The sequence below is a fragment of the Curcuma longa genome, unplaced genomic scaffold (genome assembly GCF_044706935.1).
Source record: "Curcuma longa cultivar G26 ecotype Majalengka, Jawa Barat unplaced genomic scaffold, ITB_CL_G26_1.1 utg2646_np1212_2152390_RagTag, whole genome shotgun sequence".
Taxonomy (NCBI): Eukaryota; Viridiplantae; Streptophyta; class Magnoliopsida; order Zingiberales; family Zingiberaceae; genus Curcuma; species Curcuma longa.
In genome coordinates this window covers 1,369,366-1,394,079 of record NW_027435599.1, presented here as the reverse complement: position 1 = coordinate 1,394,079, position 24,714 = coordinate 1,369,366, and the positions used below count along the sequence as shown (strand labels likewise).

Here is a 24,714-nt window from a genome sequence, read left to right as displayed (position 1 = left end):
TATAATATTAATTAAATAAATAATATTTAAATATATATATATATATTTTTGTTCGTTAATATTCTTGAATAATATTCATGTCAATAAGTTAAATAAATAAATAAATTTTTATTATCAAATTCAATAACCAACTAAATAAATTTAAAATATAAAAATTTTAAATAATCAAACAAATTAATGGACCAAACTCAAGTCAAGCTTGAATAATTATTTCAACAACTGATTCATTTTAAATCGATTTGATTTGACTCCGTTATCTTATCACACAAACTTAAACACTCCAAAAATTGGCTCGGCTTGGCTCATTTGTGATGCAGTAGATAATTATTGAATTTCGTTAATTCAAACACGAATATCAAAAATAATAATACAACGGATAACTATTGATTATATGAATGTCAAAAATAATGATGCAATAACTAATTATTGATTCCATTGATTTATGCACGAATATCAAAAATAATCTTCTAAACCATATTAATTCGATAAAATATTAAAAGATAGACAATTAAACATCACATGTTTGAGAAAAAACAACATAATATAAATTCTTATTGATAAAAAATTATAAATTTAAAATCAACTAAATAATGATTTAAATAGATTAAAAATCATAACATTGTAAAAACCAAAATACCATCGAAACTCTAACTTAATAAAAATAATAATAATAAGATTTAAAATTGCTCTTGCGTCCCATATCACCTTACCAATTAAGCACTACTATGGGATTATATATGAAAAGAGATTTTCTCAATATATTTTTTAAAACACTAGTTGTTATTCTTCATTATTCCTCGATCGACATGTTAATTACATTTTATTCATTTATAAATTTTGAATAAAATAGTTATTTTTTCTCAAAAGGACGACGATCATTAATTTTAAATGTTATCACCCGCTCGATCGATCGACTAATTAATTTTATAGTGAAAACTAGCAAAATGAATTATATACGTGAAGAATACTTCGACGAGTGCAAATCTTTGTCACAACCCACCTCGTAGTTGTGTGCGATGAAACAACCTCCACAAACTTGCTTTGAGGTCAAACAAACAACCCTAAAATATCTCACCCCATATCGAGCCAAAACGCACATGCACAACTTGTCTCCAATTCATTCGATATATAATATTTATTATTATTATTATTATCGAACACTAACACTCACTTTTCGATCTTTATCACAAAGATTATCTAGTCTTATATCATTAATTACATTGGGCGTGAAACCATCTTTATCTTAGATATCACGCATTCATTTTCTCATTCGATTGTTGCGGATGACTCATTTCCACCGTCCATGTAACCCTAATTGCATGAACACCGATCAAGTGGGATATTGATGCATACAATAACACTATATATATAGATATACAGTTGTTGGCTGTTATATTTGGCACTAAAGTAGCTAGCTAGAGAGGATGATGCATATGATGAAGTCTTGTTTGGGGGACTTGATGCTGATGATGGCCGTATTGGCTTCGGCGGTTGGACTTAGTTTCGGTGCCTTGTCTTCGAGTTATTACGCGATGACATGCCCGTATGTCGAGTTCACGGTGAGAAACACAGTGAGCCAAGCCCTGCAAAATGATCCTACCCTCGCGGCAGGCCTCCTGAGGCTCCACTTCCATGACTGTTTTGTTCAGGTCAACATAATTAATATCTACTTCTTGTTAAATTAATCTTGCTAGCTCCTTAATTAATTATCATGGGTTGTAGGGATGCGATGCTTCTATTTTGATCGATGCCAGTGACAAAACGGCCGAGAAGGATTCGCCGGCCAATGAAAGCGTTCGCGGGTACGAGCTCATCGACCAGGCGAAGCAAACGCTGGAGGCTCAGTGCCCCGGGGTCGTCTCGTGTGCTGATATCATCGCTCTGGCAGCTAGAGATGCTGTTCTATTTGTAAGATAATTTGACGATGAAATATTATTCTTTATCGTATTGTTCATTAATTGATTCGATATATAAAAATTAGGCTGGAGGTCCATATTATGAGGTAGCGAAAGGAAGGAAGGATGGTAGAAGGTCGAGGATAGAAGACACCATTAACTTGCCGCCCCCAACCCTGAATAGCACAGGACTCATCAAGATGTTTGCTCAGCATGGCTTCAGTGTTCAGGAATTGGTGGCCTTATCCGGTAATTAATTAAGCAAACAAACACCAATTAATTAATTAATTAATTAATTAATGTGAATTAATTACGTTAGGGGCCACACTTTGGGGGTCGCGAGGTGTGTATCGTTCAATCAAAGGTTGAGCAAGTTCGACTCGACCAACGAAGTTGACCCGACGATGGACTCCAACTACGCGAGGATGCTGCAGAGGACGTGCAGCAGCACGGGTAACAACACGCAGGTCGGGTTCGACTACACGAGGAATCGGTTCGACGTCAACTACTTCTACGCGCTGCAGGCCAAGATGGGGCTCCTCCGGTCGGACCAGACTTTGTATACCGACCCTCGGACACGGTCGATGGTCGATTCTTATTCGATGGACCAGAGGAGTTTCTTCTCTGATTTTCAGCAGGCAATGATCAAGATGGGAGCCCTGGACATCAAAGAAGACAATCAAGGGGAGATCAGGCTAAATTGCAGAAAATTCAACTAAAACCATGTTGTTTGTAAGTAAGAAGCTGTGCCCTCGATGTTATGGATGTTAGAAAGTTTGTTGTGCTAACAATCGCAAACAAAGTTCGAAAGCAAATCCACACTAAGAAAGTTATTCATTATCCGACTAAGTAGGACACGATAACAATCAAATCTTTATCTGACTAAGTAGGATACTAGTATTGGAGTAATACTCTCATCCTTAATCCACATCAACAATTCTTCAAACATCAAATAGGCAACTCTGAAGAAGGTGGCTGCTGCTCTTCCTCTAGCTCAGTCGTCGTCGTCGTCGTCATCGTTAACTCGAATTTGATACAGAAAGAAAACTCGAATCAAACATTGAGCGACTAGTTCATCTAGTTAACTCGACTATCTAGTTAGATTGATGGTGTCGAATTAGTGTTTCTAGAGTCGAGTCGAGTCAAGCCATTCGGGTTAACTAGAGAAGAGAACTAAACCCATCCTTCTTGGAAATTCTGAGTGTTCTGATTTTGGATGAATCTAATTTTATTTTCTATTATTTGTATCAATCTAATTTAAATTAGGATTAAAGTTCTAATTGAAAAATATAATTAAAAGCTCCATATTTTTTAAATATTATTTAAGTTGAAAAAATCTTATTGCATTTAATTCATCATATTTATGGAAGTGAAGGAATTTAGTAAAATCATACAATTCCTTATGTTATTTTATCAAAAATATGATTGGATTTGAAGGAGAGTAAATTTGAAATTTTATCAAATACAAATTACAATAAGAGATATTAGGTTGATCTGAAACATTTTTGTTTACTTGAAAAGAAATAAGAGAGGGAAAGGATCGTTTGCTATTTCTTTACTCCTTCCCCTCTCTTCCTCTCAAGTAATCAAGATGGTATAATTTTAATCCAACTGTTCCAAAATGGTCTAATTTTAATCAAAATTGTTTCAAGATGATACAACTTTGATTAGAGTCATAAATGAATTAAATATTCACGGGCAAATTTGGTGTTCGACTTAGATGAGTTTGTTTATGTTTGTTTAATAAATATAAAATCAATTAAATGAACAAGTTTGAATAACTCGTTAAACTAAATAAACAAATTTAGATACATATACGTTCAACTCATTAATGCTCATAAATAAAACTTATGAATTATTCATGAACAAAATTTATAAACCATATTAATTAATAAACCTCTCATTGACATGACAAATAAGAAATTTTCGAAATGGATAAACAAGTTTAAAATCATAAAATTTTCAAACAATCTAACAAAGCTTGAACTCAAAACTCGATAACATCTAAATGATCTAAGCTCAAGTCAAGCTTGAACCAAACTCAAGCTCGTAAAAAAAAAAAAATGCAAACCAAGCTTGAACAACCATTTCAACAACTTGATGCATTTTAGACTTGATTTGGACTCAATTAGCTTATCAAACAAACTTTGGCAAAGTTGCACTATGCCCTTAAAACAATATATCTCAATGGTGGAGTAGCTTTGGTCAAAGTTGCTCTACTAGATAATACAACTTTGGAAAAAGTTACTACAAGGTGCAGCACACATAGGTATTTTAAGTATCAAATTATAGATGAAACACCATTTTAATAAATTTTATAAGACAAGGACTCTGTACCTATTTTTAATTCCTTATCAAGGTACCACTTAAATGAATTTGTATTCATAAAATCAATAATGACATCTTTATTCTCTGGTTGAGTATAATAAATTCAAGATGCCTAACTTTAAAGAGTTGAGTCAAGGTTTCAAGCTGACCTGTACAATGTTGCCAGCTCAGTAGCCACATCAGCATGAATAATAAGAGGGAAGGACTTCCAATCATATAGCAACTGCCTCTCAAGCTGAAGGAAGGGGTGTGTGGATTTGAACTAAAAGCTTCAGAATCCCATTACTGTCCGAGAGAGGTTGAGTAGAGGACCCAAGGCATTAGGAGCAAACTTCCTCGCGAAGAGGAAACATATGGATGTTGGTTTCGAGTTGTAAGTACATGAGGTGCCATTGTTTCGAATCGACTGGATAAAGTCTGCTGTAATGTTGGGAGCACCATATGTTGCTGGATGAGGCCCGCTCCTTGACCAATCGACCCAGGTTACAGTCCGATTGGAGTTTAGAGACCCATGGAACATGTTCAAGTAAGTCGGTATATAGTGCTCATCAGGATAACAAGAAGGCTTGCAATATTTCCGGAATATCGAGTAGTACTGGTAATCTGCCACGATATACACTGCCAGTTCTCGGTTGAGCTCAAACCACTGAGAACCTTTCCTCCAGTGATAGAGTTTGATTGTTGGGGCCATGCGACGGTTATAACGGCCACGGGCTTGTTGTGAGTTCTCATCGTAGGATTCGACAAAGCTGTGAGCAGAATAAATGAGGTAGTCGTAGATGGTGGTGAAGTTGTACACAGGAATGCAACTTTCAGAGAGGAGGACAAAGCGTTCATTGGAGAAATCCAGCAAAGCATTGGCCAAGAGACGCTTCTCTGCATCTACTAATGTCACCGATCCCCAAGAAACCTCCTGCAGGAAGAGAAGTTGTTAGTGGATATGTTAGTTAACAAATTCTTCATCATACTCTACTAGGAAAAGAAAGATTTATTGATTTAGCATTTCTATCGAAGTACATACTAATTTTGTGTGATGGACTGTTTACTCACAATGACTACGAAACTTTTTAGTAACTTGTAGTATCATTTAGTGCAAGCATGGAGTTAACATTCTAAAACGAGTTTACTGCCAGCAGAATAAGCTGTCACAAGCAACACGATTATATCTTCATCGTCCAGTTCTAACTAATATTGTGTTTATTTGGAGAGAAATAAGACGAAAAGAAAAGACAAGGAAATGAATTTGCTAATTTCTCCTGGTTAGTGGGAATGAAGATAAGATGAAAAAAATAATATGGCTGCTAATTTATGTTGATTAGATTCTTAAACGTCCAAGTAAACAAGAGAATTCGATATTTTTCTTTTCCTTCCTACTTCTGTCCAAGTAGACACCACATCGTTTTCCAATCAGTATCAGCAAAGCAATCAAGATAGAAGGAAATGAGTGAGAGTAAGATAATGTAATTGTTTTCAATTTCCCTACAAGCTCCTTCAAGCAATTACAGTCAAGGAGTTTACTAGTGTCATAAATAGATACTAAACAACACCTGAAGTTCACACATATATACCCTCACTAATCATACCAAAGTTCAAAATCTCGAGTCGTGCCAGAGTTTCAAACCTTAATTGGACCGATACTATTCTGAAACCGTATTAGTTTCTCGATGTATGGTGTTGATGGAGAATTGGATGAAGATGGAGGAAGGAGATGAAAAAAAATAAGAAGAAGAAGAAGAAGAATGCACATATAATTCCTAACTCTCATATGGAATGGTACAATTTTAACATTATATAACATAACAAAAGCTAACAAAACATAGCATATCAAAGGGTGTTGAATGTTAGTATGACACAATACTCATCAACATCATCGACACAACAACACAAGACAAATTGCTTGCGCCAAGTAATTTCGAGTTCGGTAACTTATTAGAACAATACATTTCAACCATGTCAGCCAACACGATACGAGATTTCAAACTATGCACCATACACTATCCTACAACAAGGCCAAGGAAAAGCAATTCATCTCTCACCATAACTAAGAACCTTCAACCAATGAAAGCCTCATGCATCCATGAATCTTCGCACGGTTTGTCATCAATTACCAATCCAAGGCCAAATATATATGTGAGACACTAAGTACTACAATTTGCAATTTCGATCATGAGACTAAACATGAATAAGAGAAATTATTATGAAAACAAAAGATGAATCTTACCTCGCTAGGAATCTGCCGGCCATAGAAAGCAGAACTTTCAGAGACATTAAGTTTGTAATCAGGAAGTGTGTGGAGATACACTGAATACTGGCCCTCATGGCCTTTGAAGAATCTGTCCCACATTGGAGCGAAGGGCAGAGGCCCCCTTGTCATGAACATGAAGGCAACCTTCGGCACCCTGTGAAATGGGTACTCCTCCATTTTTGGCGCCATCGAAGCTCTCCAGAATAGCTCCTCATCTGTCATACTATGAATCAGATGCTGAGGAGTCACGAAGCTCTTGAAGCCCAGAAAGTCCTTGTCGCAGTTGACTGTGTACATTGTGCTCGGGAAGAAGATTTCGGCCTGTGTGTTGAAGGAGCGGGTGAAGCGACCGCTCAACGACAAGCCTATGACCACCCCCGCCGTGAATATGACCAGAACAGAAATGAATTTGATCAGCCCAATCGACCAGTTTTTCCTCGAAGGCCACTGGAAGAAGTCAGCCTCCTCTTCGTCAGGTTTGTTCCTTGGCTTCATCTTGTACTTTTCCGATCAAAGGAAGATCTTGATAGAAGAGCAAAGAGAGCTAATCCACCAACAACCCCTAAATCCTTCTGGAAAAACTATTCCCGGCGACCAAACGCGTCACCTGTTCCAGTCCTCCAAAGATCGAGCTTCGCCACCGATTCCTGCGGGGAAGTTTCTTCAGAAGCGATCACGAGACGCTCACCAGCAACCCAATCGCTCGTAGCTGCGTCTCGACGACTCCGGCCGCCCCCCTTCCTCGGCAGCGATTCTAGGGTTCATAGAACAAAGAATCGAGAACGCGTGGAGAAAAAAAGACGAAGAAAGATCAAAGAAAAATCGTCTTTTTCCTCTTCCGATCGATCGCAATTTTCCATCGTCAACGTATCGACTGCGAATATCGGGCCTGACTGGCCCGATCAACATTCATGAATAATATAATTATATAATAAAATTCGAGAATTTAAAAATAAAAATAAAATCGTAAATTCGCCAACATTCAAACTTGTTTATTTTACTCAACTCTATGGAAACATCTTGTTCATTCAAAGCTTTACCTTTGACTATAAACAATCTTTGACAATAAATTTCTACTATTTTTCATCTACTTTGCCCTCCTTTTTCTATGAAATTCTGTGGTAGATCGAAGAATTGATCCATTAGGGAAAGAACACCCTAAGGGAGTTGCATGATTTCGAGCAAAATTTTGTGAAGTGATTGTGGCTTCGAGAAGAATGGGCAGTGGTCACTCCCTTTGATCTTGTAGACACCATGAGGGGGGTTCTCCCTCACTAGCTTCTCTTGGATGTTGGGGCTGAGCATGCGGTCGTCGAGTGTTTGGATGAAATATCGTTGCACCGAGCCATAGTTCTCGGGGGTTAGAGATAACTTCTCCATGATCGGTGGCAGCGGAACCGGCCTCATGGAAAGTGAAGCCAAACTAATGTCCTGCAAGTCTCATTCAAGAAAGAATTTCGATAAGAATCCTAAAGATTGCAAGTCGAAAAAGGAAAAGAAACACTAGAACCAAACCTTGTTAGGACTTTGATTGAAATATAGTCCCTTGAGTTGTTGTTTGTCGAACACTAGTCCAGTGGGAGCTTCGTCTCGTCCATTTCCATAAACTAGAAACTGTGATTCTTTCAGGAAAACATCGGCAGATGCTAACTGAAAAGACGGTAAGATAACCGAAAACAAAATTGCAGCTTTAGAGTGTCATAAGAACTACTGTAATTCAAGTAATCTAACAAGCTTTTCGATCCATTGGCCATGTTGAAATAAACCGATACAATGATCATACTTACTTCCTCGGAGAGTACATCGAAAGGTTTCTGTCCATCCGATACCATTGTTGCGGTAAGGAATATTGCCTTGGATATCTTTTTCGGAAAACACTCTGATGCATAAGATACACAAGCACCTCCGCAGCTGTGGCCGACCAATATGACCTGAAACTTATTTAACTATAAGCAAATTCAGGATTCAAAGACAGGCATATGTGGACAATCTTCTTACCTTTTCATCGTCGGGGAGGCTTGCGAGATAATCAGTTAGCGGTTTCGAGTAATCTGCTAAGGTTGATATTTTGTTTGGATCTGTGATATCGATCCCTGATCCTCGGAGATCCACAGCAACAGGATCCAGACCTACTTCCTCCAATAGCGAGATAGTCTTGTACCAACACCAAGCTCCAAACCCTTCTCCATGAACTAGAACAATTTTCTTCGTTTGAAGATTCTCGAGAAAAACTTGTTGCTGAAAGTGCATTTTCCATGTTCCAACGAAAATTGTTAGCCTCTTAACCCGAAAGAGACTTAATCACGCATGTTCTAATCGATAATGAGAGGAATCAGAAATCTAGAGCTACAATCTCTACAAGCCTATAAGAATAAAATGAGGTAAATTTTCGTGTACTAAACCCTTCATCTTCAATGCATACCTGTGTCGGATACTCATACCTTAGTCCAAGTTCGAGTACATAGCATAAATAGTATTCAATTTCCAATAATTAATGAAAACAATATGGGATTCACAGATGCAAACCCCTGTGAAACATAGAGAACACTAAGGGATATCGTATTGTGCTAATCATACAAGAGTGGGAATGATGTTCGTGGCAGACGAAACAAAAAGATCGATAGGTTTCGATGACAAAGATTTTGTTTTATGGGAGATACAACTTGAAGATTGTCTACATTAAAAGGAGATTCACTAACTTCTGCAGATTGGGAACAATTGAACAAACAGACAGTTGTTTGTTTGATTATGGCATGAAATGTTGGAGCTAACATCACGATCGAGATTTGTGTGTTGCATGAAATGTGAAACCTTAAGATAAATATTTAATGAGTTTGATTGATGTGCTATGCAATCTTGTGGCAATGCATACCCTCCTAATGCCATGGCTCGTGTTCTCCAAGGGCCGCTTACATGAGGTGATGTTCCAACTGCACAATCCTCATATAAAAGAACTCGCATGAGGCTCACTTTGTTGAAAGTGACCACTCGCTTCATTATAGGCGCTGAGACCTCATCTTGATTCACCCAAGAGCTTAAACTAGTGCTTGAAACACCGAGAGACTAATGGAACTATACAACTCAGACATAACTGAACTTGTTACACACTACTATCTAGAGGTCAAGCAAATTACTGAGTTTGAGCCATTTACGAATATAACGTTGGAAAATCGCTTGAATGAGCAACCTCTGACCAACTTTGGCAATGCGCCTTAACAATATTCTAACAAAACTAGAAGGAACCTTACAATCCTTTCAAAAGTTTGACATCATTTCCAGATTGATGAGCCCCAACAGCAACATGAAATAAACAAAAAAAAATCTATGTAACTATAAAGATCTTATAAAGGAGTACCTACTTCGTCAAGACAAATGATTAAACGATAATGTCTCACATCAGCTGAACCTTGCTGGAAATTAATAGAGTGAAAATTACAAGTCCCGCTTGTATATTGCAAAAAATCTTCATTTCAGATCTCAATTAATCAGATCTAGAAAATGTAGATATGCAACAAAAAATTCCTTCATTATCTTGCATGATACTTATTTAAAGAAAAATAATGTGAGTTAATTTTTCCTGATTTTATTAAATTACCATGTTCTAATTAGGACTAAATTGGAGTATTTGGAAGGAAAGGGGCACATGGAATAAACACAAGCTTGAGGGGGGTACACATTTAACCCTAGAAATTATTGTATTATAGACTTTCTTATTCTTATACACATAAAAGACTGAATCGAAAGAGGATCATTCTTATAACAATAATAAGACTGTGTTAGTCCAACTATTTTCCATAGGCAACATGAATTTAATCCCTCAATCAAACTCATCCGAGGCTTTATAGAAACTAAAAAGTAATATATAGCTCTCTTAAATTAGTTTTACTAACATGGAGTAAAGTTTTTTTTTTTCAACTCTCTCAACCTCTCACACCACTTTCAATTCGATTGATTCAACTTCTTCAATATGATCTTAACCTCTTTTTAAACTTTTCTAGTAACACACATTCATCTCAACATTTTCATCACTACTAAACCAATTTTTTGTAATGTATAACTAAACTATAAAAATATGGTAACGCTCTTCACACAAGGCATTGAAAGCTCTTCAATTCTTTATCCTATACAAATCATTCTTTTACAAATCAAAAACTTACAAAAAGATAAGTAAAAAAAGATATCCATTGCATCGATTCCTGATGTATGCATTTCTAGTTGAGTAGTAGATCTAAGATGTATGCCCATGTTTACTTCATGAGAGGGCTCTGAGACAACTTAGTATCTACACTATTTTGCAACTCTATGATCTAGAAAGACTGAAAGAGAGCATTGAGTTCAAGAGAATCGATGCCAAACTCTAGTTATTTAGACCTTTACCGCTAGAAAGAGGACAAGTAAGAAGCTTTTCGATCCTATCATTCTGTTTCCTCACTATTTAACTTGGAATTGCAATTTGTCTTCTGAATACCATGATGGGTATGCTTTATCAACAAAAGAAGTACCGTCCGCAGGCCTTATTAGCATCATATAACCTTGTCTCTCTTTATATCATGATTGTGAATTCAATCCTAACAGTGACTATTAGCCATCCATACCTATTTTATTCATATATACTGTAAATTTTCTTGTTTTTGCCAGTTAAAAATAAGAACACCATGCTAACTTTTAGCAGTTGGAAACGCTATCATCGATGTACTTACCAATCTGTAATTTCAAAAGGATAAAGCATTCAAGAACAAACTTGTAGTTCGATGCATCAAGAGAGTTGCAAGCAGAAGTTACCTGCTTTGGATTAGCCAGAGAATCAGGGAGGTCTCGCCGCCGTGAACTCGTGGAGCCGATCCTCCTTGACATGGAGCCTTCAAAGCGTTGCGACAGCTGAGTCTGCTGTATGGCAATCGCCAGCGCTCGACGGTGCAACAGCTCCTCCTCCGACGCCGCCATCGCTCGGTGTGACCTCGACGCCGGGTCCCGCTTGCTCCTCGATCTGGTTCCGCCTCCCGGATCCGCCTCAGGCATGCAGCCGCACGCGTTCCCCATGGAATCCGAACCAAAAAATATGGTCAGAGTAAGAGGGGAAACAACAGGGACGACTCGAGAACTACAAAGAGGAAAATTTTAAGCAACAATCTTAATTGATTTGCAGTTTCGACAAAGAAATCGGAAGATTACTACTTCGACAAGTCAAAAAAAACTGAACTTTTTGAAGAAACAAGAAAATTCAAAGTTGCCAAGAGCGATGCGGACGGGAATCGAAGAACAGAAAGATTCTTGCAAAAACCACACAAATAAAGTCAACTACAGTAATGAAAAAAAAATCAGATTTTGCGAGTAGAGCAACAACAAAACCCACAAAAATCGCCAGAAATAACCAAAAAACAAAACAAAAGGGAGAAAACCTGCGGAGTATCAAGACCAAGGATTCAGAAAGCTCCGCAGTAAAGACTCCAAACAGGGATTGGGAAGCAAAGCGATGATTCGAGGAGCATTTGGAAGGGCTTGTTGGGAGATTTCAGGGCTCTTTTCGTCGCCATTTCAGAAATCGTCTGACGTGAAAAAGCAACTGGTGGTTTGGTCGCATGTCATTTTAAATTCCTATAATTTATTTATTATTTTAAATAAAATAGCATTTAATACAATATAATAATGACAATAATGCTTGTATTTATGTGATTTATTTAAGTTTTAAATATTGACTTTTTGTTAGATTTAGTGAAGAGAAAATTTGATTTAAATGGTGAAAATATAATAGAAGATATAATCATTTAAACATATAAATGAATGATAATACTTTTAAAAGATAATAATTTAATTTTCAAAAAAAAGAGTTTAATTAATATTACACTTCCGAACTTATTTTCAAATTATATGATTAATTTTTATTATATTTTTATATTTAATAATCTATAATTTTTGAATTAATTAGTTGAATTTTTAATTTAATTTTAAAATAGTCCAAAATAAAAGGAGTGATGAATTTTGATGATGATGGGACTGTACTAACTAATAACCACTCAATAAAAATGGCCACGTATCGCATTAAAGCGGAGGATCTTGTCCTTTGTGTACATGGATGTTATAAAAAATAAAAAATTATAATCAATAAGTCAAGTATTAAATAAAATTATAAACAAGTGCAAAATTTTTTTATATTCCATATGAACGTCCTTTAGTTCGTCCTTTTCTTCAGCAGGTGAAATCTGTTATCTGTTATTAAAAATTAACAGTCTTATACGATCGACCTCAAGATCATTTATGAAGAGATAAATCAACATTTAGTTTACCCTTTAGACACATCCGAAAGTGCTTAAATCGAAGACCATTAACATCTGACCTACACAATTAATTCATCGTCATAAAAGTCATGCTTCACCTAACTACTAGAGTCATGGGCCATAAAATAATCACTTAACCAAATGAGAGCCGTTTAATCCCATTTGAATAATCATACTTTGTACTATTTTCATAGTTTTTTCATAAATAGAATTGAATCATAGTATTCCAAGAATCCATCGAATATCTTATCGTTGCACTGTGCTTGGGACTCAACCAATACTTCAAAAAGGTACCTCAAATCAAGCAAATATAAAACAAAATATTCTTAGTTGGTAGTAGTTTTGATGATATGTTAATTAAAAGTGTCATAATAAGTTGGAGGTGATTTTAATTAAATTAGAGAATTTTTTAATTAAATTTGAATAATTTTAATTAAGTTATAAAATGATATTTTAATATAATAAGATTTTATGTGTAATATTGATAGAAAAATTTTAATATAGGACAAAAATCAAGTGACTTTTTGGCCCTTTTATCTTGGATGTCGTAAGGATGTTTCTTTTTTTATTTATTATCAAAATAGTATTCTATTTTACCTCAGTTTATTTTTATTTTTAAAAATGAGATTATAATTATTATATAATTATAATAGTTAAGATTATATAGCTGCTACAATTACACAGCTACAATCATATAATTAACTAGTATAATATAATATTAATAACAAATAAAATATCTATGTTATATTATGATTTGTAGCTACTATAATATAATATTGATTAGAGATAACTATTATAATTATATGATAGTTATCATCTCGTAATTATTATAATATAATATATTATCTATATTGCATTAGTTATAATTCGTAATTACTACACCATAATATTAAGTAATTAATATTGATAAAAAATTAAGTGTTTTTATTGTAGCAGTTATAAATTATAATTATTATAATATAATATTAATAGTTTTGATCGGAGTTGAAGTATACATGTTATAACAACTATACTTTCGTAGGTTCTACAATAATACTAAATAAAAATATATTTAGGCCAGATGGTATGTTATTTTGATAATAAATAAAAAAAAACTCTTTTAACTATTCCAATAAAAAAGAGCATTTTTAATATTTTATTCTATTATTTGAATTTTTTAAGTAGTGTTAAAATAAAAAATATTTTTGAAATAAAATTATAATAAAATATTTTTTAAAACCTTTTGAAGATAAAATAGGCTCTTTTAATTTTTGCCTTCTCAAATCTTTTAGAAAGTGAAAAAAGATACGATTATAGACAAACTTTTGACTTGTTTTTTAAAAAATTTTGAGTAATTTATGAAAAGATGTTCTTTATAATCAATAATGGTCAAAAAGTGTCCCTATGATTATTCTTTACTTTAAAAAAGAAAAAGTATAAATTCATTTACAAAATAATTTACCATCCAAAAGAAAAATATAGAAAAAATATTAATATTCTACTTATTATTTTAAAAAAATTAGATTTAGAGGTGCAAGGTAATTAGAAAAATTGACTTTCCACTCTAAAAATTAATATCGACTAAAAAAATTAATGTTGTAGTTATAGTGTTTAAAAGCTCATAATGGATACTTTAAAACTCGATATCGAATAGGCATAAGTTGATCTATAAAATAACTTATGGTTAATTTTTTTTATTAAAATAAACTCTTTTAAATATAACATATCAATATTCTACTTCGCAAATTAAATTAAAAATCTGCTCGCACTTTAAATTTCTTTTTTCACTATCAAAGTGGTTAATAGGGTTAGGTTAAATAAGTTTGGTAGGGTTTAGCTAAGAGTTGGTAGTCAGTGTTTCCTCTATGCCTAGGATTAGTATTCAATGTTCTCAAGTTGCGGGCAAAATTGAACTTCTAAATCTAAACTTTAAAACATGCTTTTTGTCATTGAGTTGTATTTTCAAAGGAGCTACTTTAACTTACTTTAGTCGTGCTATTAGTGTAGATTAGCATATTGCTCGTCCCCTTCATTGCTCTTATCCTTTTCTTAAAAGATAGGGGACCTCTTTGTGACGAATGTCGCGGTCCCTAATCATTCAAATCGATGACTACATGAAAAATATAACATGAAACTCAACATGACACACTCCATATGACACATTCAACTGCATGGATGCCCTTGTGTAATGTTGAATTTTATACTACATTTTTCATGTAGCTATCATTGCTCAACCCAAATGACTCTTCCCTTCCATTCACCAACAAAAACAAACTACTACTCACAATTTTACGCAGGACTTGTATTACAACACGAGTACTAAAGGCCCAAATTGTTCTTCCTCTCCCTTGCTCACGAAATATGACACACTCATAAGTTCTTCCACATCTCTAGCATGATCAAAAATTCCAGTTTCTGACTCGGTCCCGGCTCATGGCTCGGCTACGTTGAAGGCGGGGAGTTCCTGCCGCGCCTTGACCGCTTACCACCATCGGCGACGGTGCTACTTTGGACATCGAAATAGCATTACCTGTCCCAGTGGCAGCTACACTGACCCTGCGAGGCAAGCAGGCGATGAGGGCTGCGCATTGCCCATCATCCTCTGAGCTTGAACTTGAAACGGAGTAGCTCCTGAACGACGGCGATGGGCTACCAATGTTACGGCATGCAAGGCAGGTCGAACTCATTGTCGCGACGTAAATGAGCACAGCAGCAACTGTGATACAAGAGCCAATTATTAGGAGGAATGAATGGCAAGTTAAATGCCAAGTTAACAAAAAACAAAAATAAAAACACTCAACATTCAATATGTAGAACCATGTTCTTTGATTAACCCCGACAACAAGTTTACGATGGAATACACATCAATTCTTGCTTCGCAAAGCATACATTAGCTTTAAAAAAAGAAGGGAGTAGTGAAGATATAAAACAGACTCTTCAAGTCTTCAAATCCACAAGAATTTGAAATGTGGTACATCCAAGTCTACCTAATCAGGCATATCGAAACGCCCCTTCTCACCAGACAAGATGACAAGAAAATAGCAATAGATAATGCTTAGCTCCTGTGTTTGATTCAGAAGCTAGAAATATCCTAATCATTAAATAGTAATGCTGCAAGACCACTCTACTACAAACAGGAACTTCAATTGCAGACCTAGACGAACATGCAGTTACAATAAGATAAACAAATTTAGCTTATCGGTAAAAAGGCTTAGTGTATCTATTTTCAACCCATGAACACTTTTGAATTCAAACCTTCATGCAAACTCGACTACGAAGAATCTTTATCTACCCAAACACTTGTGTCAACGAGAAACAACAAACTCTCTGAGTCAGAAAGTAATGCATCAAATACCTAGATTCATATGGATACTCAGACCTGGTCATTGTACATCAAAAAGTTATATTAGAATAATTGTTCTATATCCATGAAAAATATTGCTTTCAGTTTTAATTCCTAATCATTTTATCTTACGTTTCTTTAGCTTTCATGTCACCCAAAAAACTTACTTTGTTGTGCTTCTCATTTGTTCAATATGATTACTTCACTGACCCAACACAACTACCCTGTGTCTAAGAAGATCTAAAAAAACATTTGTTCTTATATCATCTGTGTTTCAATTGTAAGTTTTACTTGCAATCAACAGAGAACCCTTTGTCTAGTTTTAAAATAACATAATGCTACTGAAGAATAATGCTACTATATTTCATGACTCTAATCCATAGAAGGTCAGTTGTACTTATGGTGATTAGAAGATACGCAAATTATGTCCATAATCCATATTACAAAGCCCCTCTGTAGTACAATGGATCCCAAATGTTAAGATTATAAGAGAGAAAAAGAAAAGCTCAGCACTGATACCCATTTAAATAAAGAGGATAAAAGTGGAAACCGAACAAATAAGCCAAGGTAAAGCTAGAACATGGAGAACAGTCAGTAACCATGTGTCTTCCTCAATATCTTTGCAAGAATTACCAAAATCTAAGATGAAAACCGATTTGGGAAATATGTTGACACGCAGAGTGAATAATAAAAATATGACAGAGAAGTGATATAAGGCAACATCTTGAATTAGTTTGTGTGCTAATAAAAACAGTATATGTGGAGCTCCAAGATTTGGCAGGATACCAAACAAAAACCATATATGCCACCATTTATGCATTACAAGATAATCAAACAAATGACTAAAGGAAAAGTCCATGCCATAGTATTATTTTCAAACTATCGCATCATTATATGCTAGATAAGTCCACGCTAGGGAAGGGCAAGCAAGGATAGAACTTGGTGATGCATAAACATATGTTATCAGAGTTCCAAAATTAGTATTGCACTTGAATCTTTTCAAAGTCAGCAATCCAATCCAAGACAATTTACGTGACAATCAAGTTAATTGAGCAGAAAATGTGGTAGCAAATTTCACTTTAAAACTTTTGCTCCCTTTATAGATACCCCATCTCATACCTATTTGAAAATTTTATTGAAGCATTTAGCTAGTCTTATTCAAACAGTTAACATCAAACAAATTTCCAGTGTGCTTATCGTATTCATACAAGAATCTTCCTTCGAATGTAGATCCATAACTTTGCACAATTTAAATAGGTAACCATCTTTTCTTTTCTACCATTCAAGATCATACCTTTGTTGTTCCCAAACCACGATTCCAGATAATGAGGCTTGCTGCAATCGATTAGGATTCAACCACCAAAATCAACGAAACTAATAAAAGAAAAACGCACAGTATTAACAAATAAGAAAGACAAAACAAAAAAGTGGTAGCTATATTCTTCCTGCTAAAAAGTTAGGGGAAAACAAAATCATCACGTCGATCAACAATCATGATCTCGTCAACATCAGATCTGGCCGAGAATACACAGAACAAACAGATAGGATAAGTCCGAGCGAAAATCCAGGAAATCAGAACGATCGTAAGAAAATACAATCATGGAAGGGGGGAAAAAATCGACGCAGCATGAATCCAGCAAAATGGCTATGGCGGAAAATAATCAAAAAGACAAAATCTTAATCTAAACTCTAAAGGAAGGGAGAAATTTTACCTTTCTCTCTGACTCTACCGTTCCTCCTCCGATCGAATTAGCTCCGCGAAGAAGGAACTGAGACCGGAGGAACTAAGGAGAGAGAGAGAGAGAGAGAACGAAGATCCAAATCGAAGGAAGAGATTTTTCACTTTTTGTGGTGGAAGTGGACGACCATTATTAATCAGGTCAAAAAATGGCGTACTAATTTGACTTCCAATGTGTCATTTTTTTTTGTAATATTTTTTATTTACAACGTAAATCAATTTTTTATACTTAAAAAAATAGAAGAAGGACTAAAAAGAATATAGTTTAAATTTCAATAGAAAAAGACCCATTCCTAACTTGTATAAATTATAATAAATACATAATTTTTAATATTTAAATAAATAAAAAATTGTGAAAGTGGATCGCTTTCATTTAGTAGGTTGATAAAAAAAATATTGATTAATATGATTTATAAATTGTATTCATAAATATTATTTATTATTTAAATGTATTTATTTAATTAATATTATATATATTAAATAAATATAAATTAATTTTTATTAAATTGAATATTAAATTTATTCGCTTGTGAATTATTTTTCATTAAGTAAACAAGGGAACTTATCTTGACCCTTTTACAATTCGTTTTTTATTATCATTTGGGATAAGAGAGGTAATCTTTGTCATAAATGATTTTCGTCATAAATTTATGACGGGAATCTGGACCGTTCGATTTTAAAATAGAAGATTAAATCTAAGTCATCGCAATCATCCATTCAATTTACTGCTTGGATTTAATCTTATTTTTAAAATCGAATGGTCCAGATTCCCGTCACAAAATTTGTGACAGAAATCTATTATGACAAGTAACTTTATTTTTGGGATAAATAAGACATGTCTGTAGTCAACACATACGAATAGTTACTTCAGAACATTTGACACTACACTCAGGTCTCAATCTCACAATCGCGATTTGTGACCTAGCCGCTCTGTGGAGCATTTTTTTAAAAAGATCCTCTGGTTAAAATATATGTCCAATAATGCACCAATATTATTTATCACTTTATCGCTTATTTAATTGGTTACCCATCCACCGTCCTTATTATTTTAATAGAAAATTTTAAGGAGTATTTTTATAAAATAAAAATAAAAAAAACGCCGGAAGCCAAATTGTGAAATGTCATAAGTGCCCTTAGATCATCTGTCGAATTCCCGTATGCTTATCTATGGTTACGTAAAATTATTTATATTCTAAAATTTAAAATATCATATATTCGTCGTGAACATTATTTATAAAGATTATTATATAATTATTCAACTATATTATTTTATAAGTTTAGTTTGAAGGGGTTCTTACTTCTTAGTTTGTGAGGTTGTTACATCACAGTCACTTAACATCTTCTTTAGCATCGAACATTTACGTCAATGGATATCCATAAGATCGAGATAGGATGTTTTTTTTAAAATAATTAAGGTATACATATGAAATAATTAATAATATTAGAGTGTCACACCAAGAATTATCTATTTTTTGATTTATTTGAGGTACATATTATCAAAATTAGTTGGCTCGTAACATCCAAATACTTGGGATGGTCATCAAGCACAAATACCCCTGGATTACGGTGCAATGGCAAAGCACTTCCATAGTTCATCAGAAATCCATGAATCAATTCTTGACTGTAGAGTAATTCCATGAATCAACTCCTGTAGGTTTTTGCGCGCTATGCCTTGTTGTCCAAGGGTGCACTATCATTGTAAATGATTTTCAATATTGCTCAAAATATTTATAAAATCAAAGATATTGCGTCAATTGATACGTAGGAGATTTAATATTTCTCATTGTATTTTCCTTCTACATACTCGCATCTTCAATTCCATTTTATTGTAAATTTTTAAAAATTTAAATCTATTAGATTCATCAATGAGTTTTGATCAAAATTCATTGATAAATTTAAAGAACTCCGATTAGACTCATTCAACTCCTATAAATTTATTAGATAAATCTAAATCTAAATAAATCCTCATTATTGTTTTAAGACCATTTCAATATTGCTCAAAACGATCTAAAATTTTTAAAATATTATGATGTTCATCTTTTAGAAAATCATCATCACAACAATGTTGATATTTAAGTTGTAATACTGGTTTTTGGAAATTAATGTCAAAGTAATTTTTATTTTATATTTTTAGTAATAAAATCAACTGTATTAATTTTATTTTATTTTTTTTAATTACATATTAAAAAATAGAAGATATTAAAAATAAAAAACATTTTGAATATTTTTTATATTTTAAAAATTTTTATTAAAGTTTTAAAATTTAAAATTTAAAATAAAAATAAATATATTTTAAAGATTATCTACATTGATTAAAATTTAAATTTAAATTTAATTTAATTTAATTTAATAGGAAAAAATGACGATGTAAAGGAGGGAGAAGATATTAAATATTTTATGTAAATAAGAAAAAAAAATCAATAAATGTCCTAAGGTAAAACATATGTATTTTTTTGTTTTTTGTTTTATTGAGAAATAGGAAATTTTTATGCGCTCTGACTTCTGTGGCATTGTGCGTCTTTAGCGAATTTGCCGGTTTTGGAAATTAGAATGGCTTCTTGATAAACGAGCATATTCGAACGGCTCCGCCGTTTCATTATTCCGCTACGGCTGACGTCAGCAATCACTTCACCTGGTTATCCACTGTGGTCCACTGCCCTCGTCTTGCTCCCATCGAAGTTTCGTATTCGAACACCGGCCACACCTTCAATACCAAGCTATTATTGGAGGATAGCTTCACTTTATCATCCATTCACAACGCGGGTAGAAATTGTATTGAATTCTAAAATATTATAAAAAGTATTTCTTCTGCTGCACATCGCAGCGTAGGTAGAGAGAGAGAGAGAGGAGGGCGATGGACGACGGAGCTCTCCTCCTTCCCCACGGAAGCTCCGACGTCGTCGATGGGGCCGTCGACTACGCCGGCCGGCCCGCCTCCCGCTCGGCCACCGGCCGCTGGATCTCCGCCGTCTTCATCATATGTAAGTACCGATCGATCGATTTTTCCCGGTCATCTCATCTCCTCGTGGCGATCTTTTTTTCCCCCTTTCCCCTTTGCCCTAATCTCGCCGCCGGCCCTCCGCCTCCAGGGGTGGAGATCGGCGAGCGATTCACCTACTACGGCGTGGCCAACAACCTGATCTCCTACCTCACTGGTCCGCTGCGCGAGTCGACGGCGACGGCGGCTGCGGCCGTCAATGTGTGGAGCGGCGTGGCGTCTATGCTGCCTCTCCTGGGCGCTTTAATCGCCGATACCTGTTTCGGGCGCTACTGGACCATCGTCGGCGCCTCCCTCCTCTATATGCTGGTCCGTACATTCTAATCTCATTATTCTTTTTGTTGGATAATTACTGAAAGGCTCATGTTTATTTTTTTTTCAAATTTTATTCCAAAATTGGCATTAAACAATACAATTAAAGAAAAATGAGGTTATAATAAAATAATTATCCCGACTTGCTTTTCTTTATGGGAAACTAATTAAAAAATATATCACTCTGTTTTTTAATGAATATATCATTCTTTGTTTGTACCTTATTCTCTGTCTTTAATTAAACATAAAGAATGAGGATGCTTCCTGTACATGGTACTTTTTTTTTGCAACTTGATATAAAAAATTAAAGGCAAACGAATAGGACATTGAAAATATACCTTGTGTTATATTTTTATAATTCAAATTTGTTTGACTTGTAAATTATCACAATAAATAGGAGGATCAATTCATGGGCGAACGGGATTGAGAGATTACCTCTTGCTAGAGGTGAAAACAAGTCTCCAAGAAAGATCATTTGTACATGTTTTCATCATCTTTGTCAATAGTACTTATAAATGAGTAAAAAAAAGTATAAGAAGAGTCTTAAGATGCCAAATTTATTAATAAGTTATCACAATAAATGATAATAACAATTCGTGGGCGAAAGGGGTGGAGAAACATGTTTCGAGTAGAGGACGAAACTAGATCGAAGAGGAAGATCATTAGTTCATGTTTTCATCTTTGTGTATGGAACATAGGGATGAACAAAAGTACAACAAGTCTCTAGTAGAGGTCGATAAAAGGGTAGGTTACACTTACATACATAGATCTTTAACAAAATGAGGATGGAGATATCTCACCAACAAGTCTAAATCTCTAATAGAGGTGACAAGTAGGTGATGAATGTAATTCTCTAATCGGTAAGAGGGGAGATGAATAGGTTTTAGATGTTGAGATCGAGGAGTTAGAAATCACAATTCGTAGATCTTCCTAAAGATATCATTGTAGAGCAACTAACAAAATCTATGCTCTTTAGCATTTTAACAAAAGATGGAATCCGCTACTTCAGCAATTTCACACAATCAGTCCCATGATCATTTATGAGGAGGTAAATCAAAAAATTACAGTTGATTATTATAAGGAGGGCATTGCTTCAGCTTTGTTGAAATTCGATCCTTATCCATTTCAGTAAATCTGTCCCTGTACTAACCAACTCAACCATGCTCCAGGCTAACAAAATCTACACACAATGAGTAGAGAGAGAGAGAGAGAGAGAGCAATCTTAGCTCTATTTTGCAAAGTTGTGATACTAATTCACACTACCATCGGATCTAGCTAAGGTATGATCAATCATTGAGTCATCTGACCATACATGAATCCAAACTTGACCTCACTTTAATAATAAGTTTGAATGATTATTTATGCCATTGTCTAATAAAATTTATATTTTATAAAATGGATTGTTAAATTTAATATACATTTTTTAAACTTTTATTGAATTGTGATTACTTTATGTGCAAGTGAAAAATATTAATTGGAGACTAGTAATTAATAATTACTAAGCTAAGTTCATTTCTTGTACCATCCGCTAATGGAGACAAGAACCACAGGGCTTGAGCTTGATGACGCTTTCTTCCCTGCATTCATCGCCGTGCGGCGAGGCTGCCACCGCGGACCCCGCCGACTGCGCGCCGGCGCCCGGCCAGGCGGTATCCTTCTACGCCTCCCTCTACCTCATGGCGCTCGCCCAGGGCTGCCACAAACCCTCCGTCCAGGCCTTCGGCGCTGACCAGTTCGACGACGACCACCCCGCCGAGCGCGCAGCCAAGAGCTCCTTCTTCAACTGGTGGTACTTCGGTTTCAACGTCGGCGTCCTCGTCGCCAACCTCCTCCTCACCTACATCCAGGACTACGTCAGCTGGGCCCTCGGCTTCGGCATCCCCTGCCTCGCCATGGCCGCCGCTCTCCTCCTCTTCCTCCTCGGCACCAAGACCTATCGCTTATACCCAGTGCAGACCAACTCCTCGACGAAATCCCTCAGTGATGGCCGGCGGGGAGACTTGAAGCGGTTGCTCCCGCTGGTACCGATATGGGCGACCTCCCTCCCTTACGCCGTCGTCTTCTCCCAAACGCCGACGCTCTTCACCAAGCAAGGCGCCACCTTGGACCGGCGCCTCGGCCCCAACTTCGAACTCCCGGCGGCGTCGCTCCAAGTCTGCTCCAGCTTTGCCATCATCACCTTCGTCGTGGTCTACGACCGCCTCCTCGTCCCACTCGCCCGGCGCCTCACCAATCGCCCCTCTGGCATCACCATGCTCCAGAGGATCGGCGCCGGGATGTTCATCTCCCTCGTCTCCATCGTCGTGTCCGCTTTAGTCGAGACGAAGCGGCTCGAAGTCGCCCGGGAGTCCAACGGCGTACTTCCGATGAGTGTGTGGTGGCTGGTTCCGCAGTACTCGCTGTTCGGGGTCGCCGACGTGTTCACCATGATTGGGCTGCAGGAGTTCTTCTACGACCAGGTGCCGGAGGCGTACCGCAGCCTAGGGCTGGGCCTCTACCTGAGCATCTTCGGCGTCGGCAGCATGCTCAGCGGGGGGCTGGTGTCAGTGATCGACAAAATCAGCAAGAGGGGCGGCGGAGACAGCTGGTTCGCCGACGACATCAACCGTGGCCACTTCGACTACTTCTATTGGCTGCTCGCCGGACTCAGCGCAGTAGGGTTGGTGCTCTTCTGGTACTTCGCTAAGGCATATGTGTATAAGAGAAAGGAGGTGGTTAATTAGTGTAGATGTGTAATTAGTGACTAATGGTTAATAATCTACGTGATTATATTGTAATACTTTTATATGAAAAACACTTACCAATTTTATCAACATCATTTTAATTTAAAATAACTTCTTAAATATAATTTCATATTATTCATTTACTATTACAGTAAACATGGCATTAATGTCCTGTTTATTTGGAGGGGCGAATCAAAAATAAGATGAATTATCTATTCTTTTTACTGATTTATTTATTGTAAAATAATAATCAGACGAACTTAAGAATTCATCTGTTTATTTATTGTAAAATAATGGACGGACAATTCAAAAATTCATTATTTTTTAAAATGTTTTTAACATATATTTAAAACCGGTTCGAACAGACTTTCTTTCCCCCTCCGGCGAAAGCTCGTCGAATCTCTTCCAACAGCGTCGACCTCACATAGGTGAGAGAGGCACCTTGTGGTCGTGGGTGGTCCCACTCGTGACCACGAGCAACTTTGCTGTTGCAGGAGGCATCAGTCACCCTGAAAAAGATTATACGGGACTGAAATACGTACCATTAATTTCACAATCATTTATAACCAAGTAAATTAAACATATAGTAAGGCCATGAGAGGGAAGAATAAACATACACTACATAAAAATAATAATATAAAATTTAATTACGACGCAGCAGACTTGCAGAAGAGGGCAAGGGTTCGAATCCTGGCGAAGCCAGACAATACTCTCCTGTGTCATAACCAACTGCACTTTCTCGATTTACCTCTTCACAGATGGTCATGGGACCGACCGTGTGGGGCCGCTAAGGTGACGGATCCACCTTTTTTGCAGAATAATATAAAATTTAATATAAAAGATATGACAAGTCACATATGTCATAACACGTGATATTT

At 35.8% G+C, this 24,714-nt stretch overlaps 4 protein-coding genes and 1 pseudogene across 5 annotated transcripts; 2 read left to right on the top strand and 3 right to left on the bottom strand.

The window, feature by feature from the left end:
• Nucleotides 1-1,433: 1,433 nt before the first annotated feature.
• On the top strand, nucleotides 1,434-2,688 carry LOC141820044 (peroxidase 47-like; annotated as a pseudogene).
• Nucleotides 2,689-4,069: 1,381 nt separating this feature from the next.
• On the bottom strand, nucleotides 4,070-7,047 carry LOC141819986 (glycosyltransferase BC10-like). Its single transcript, XM_074707257.1, has 2 exons — nucleotides 6,445-7,047; nucleotides 4,070-5,136 (listed from the first exon to the last, which is right to left on the bottom strand). Exons 1-2 carry the CDS (start codon nucleotides 6,961-6,963, stop codon nucleotides 4,495-4,497), a joined length of 1,161 nt encoding a protein of 386 aa, XP_074563358.1. The 5' UTR covers nucleotides 6,964-7,047; the 3' UTR covers nucleotides 4,070-4,494.
• Nucleotides 7,048-7,427: 380 nt separating this feature from the next.
• LOC141819934 (putative methylesterase 12, chloroplastic) lies at nucleotides 7,428-12,026 on the bottom strand. The gene is made up of 6 exons (XM_074707195.1): nucleotides 11,868-12,026; nucleotides 11,251-11,569; nucleotides 8,467-8,706; nucleotides 8,256-8,399; nucleotides 7,984-8,118; nucleotides 7,428-7,899 (listed from the first exon to the last, which is right to left on the bottom strand). Exons 2-6 carry the CDS (start codon nucleotides 11,506-11,508, stop codon nucleotides 7,627-7,629), a joined length of 1,050 nt encoding a protein of 349 aa, XP_074563296.1. The 5' UTR covers nucleotides 11,509-11,569; nucleotides 11,868-12,026; the 3' UTR covers nucleotides 7,428-7,626.
• A 2,974-nt stretch (nucleotides 12,027-15,000) lies between these two features.
• LOC141819987 (uncharacterized) lies at nucleotides 15,001-17,908 on the bottom strand. Of its 2 annotated transcripts, none has more exons than XM_074707258.1 (3): nucleotides 17,778-17,908; nucleotides 17,360-17,439; nucleotides 15,001-15,438 (listed from the first exon to the last, which is right to left on the bottom strand). In XM_074707258.1, exon 3 carries the CDS (start codon nucleotides 15,407-15,409, stop codon nucleotides 15,122-15,124), a length of 288 nt encoding a protein of 95 aa, XP_074563359.1. In that variant the 5' UTR covers nucleotides 15,410-15,438; nucleotides 17,360-17,439; nucleotides 17,778-17,908; the 3' UTR covers nucleotides 15,001-15,121. The 2 variants fall into 2 exon arrangements, with proteins under 2 accessions (XP_074563359.1, XP_074563360.1); XM_074707259.1 differs by having other exon boundaries at nucleotides 17,360-17,400.
• Nucleotides 17,909-20,631: 2,723 nt separating this feature from the next.
• On the top strand, nucleotides 20,632-23,890 carry LOC141819869 (protein NRT1/ PTR FAMILY 5.10-like). The gene is made up of 3 exons (XM_074707122.1): nucleotides 20,632-20,784; nucleotides 20,893-21,110; nucleotides 22,664-23,890. The coding sequence occupies exons 1-3, from the start codon at nucleotides 20,658-20,660 to the stop codon at nucleotides 23,834-23,836; spliced, it is 1,518 nt and encodes a 505-aa protein (XP_074563223.1). The 5' UTR covers nucleotides 20,632-20,657; the 3' UTR covers nucleotides 23,837-23,890.
• Nucleotides 23,891-24,714: the final 824 nt, after the last annotated feature.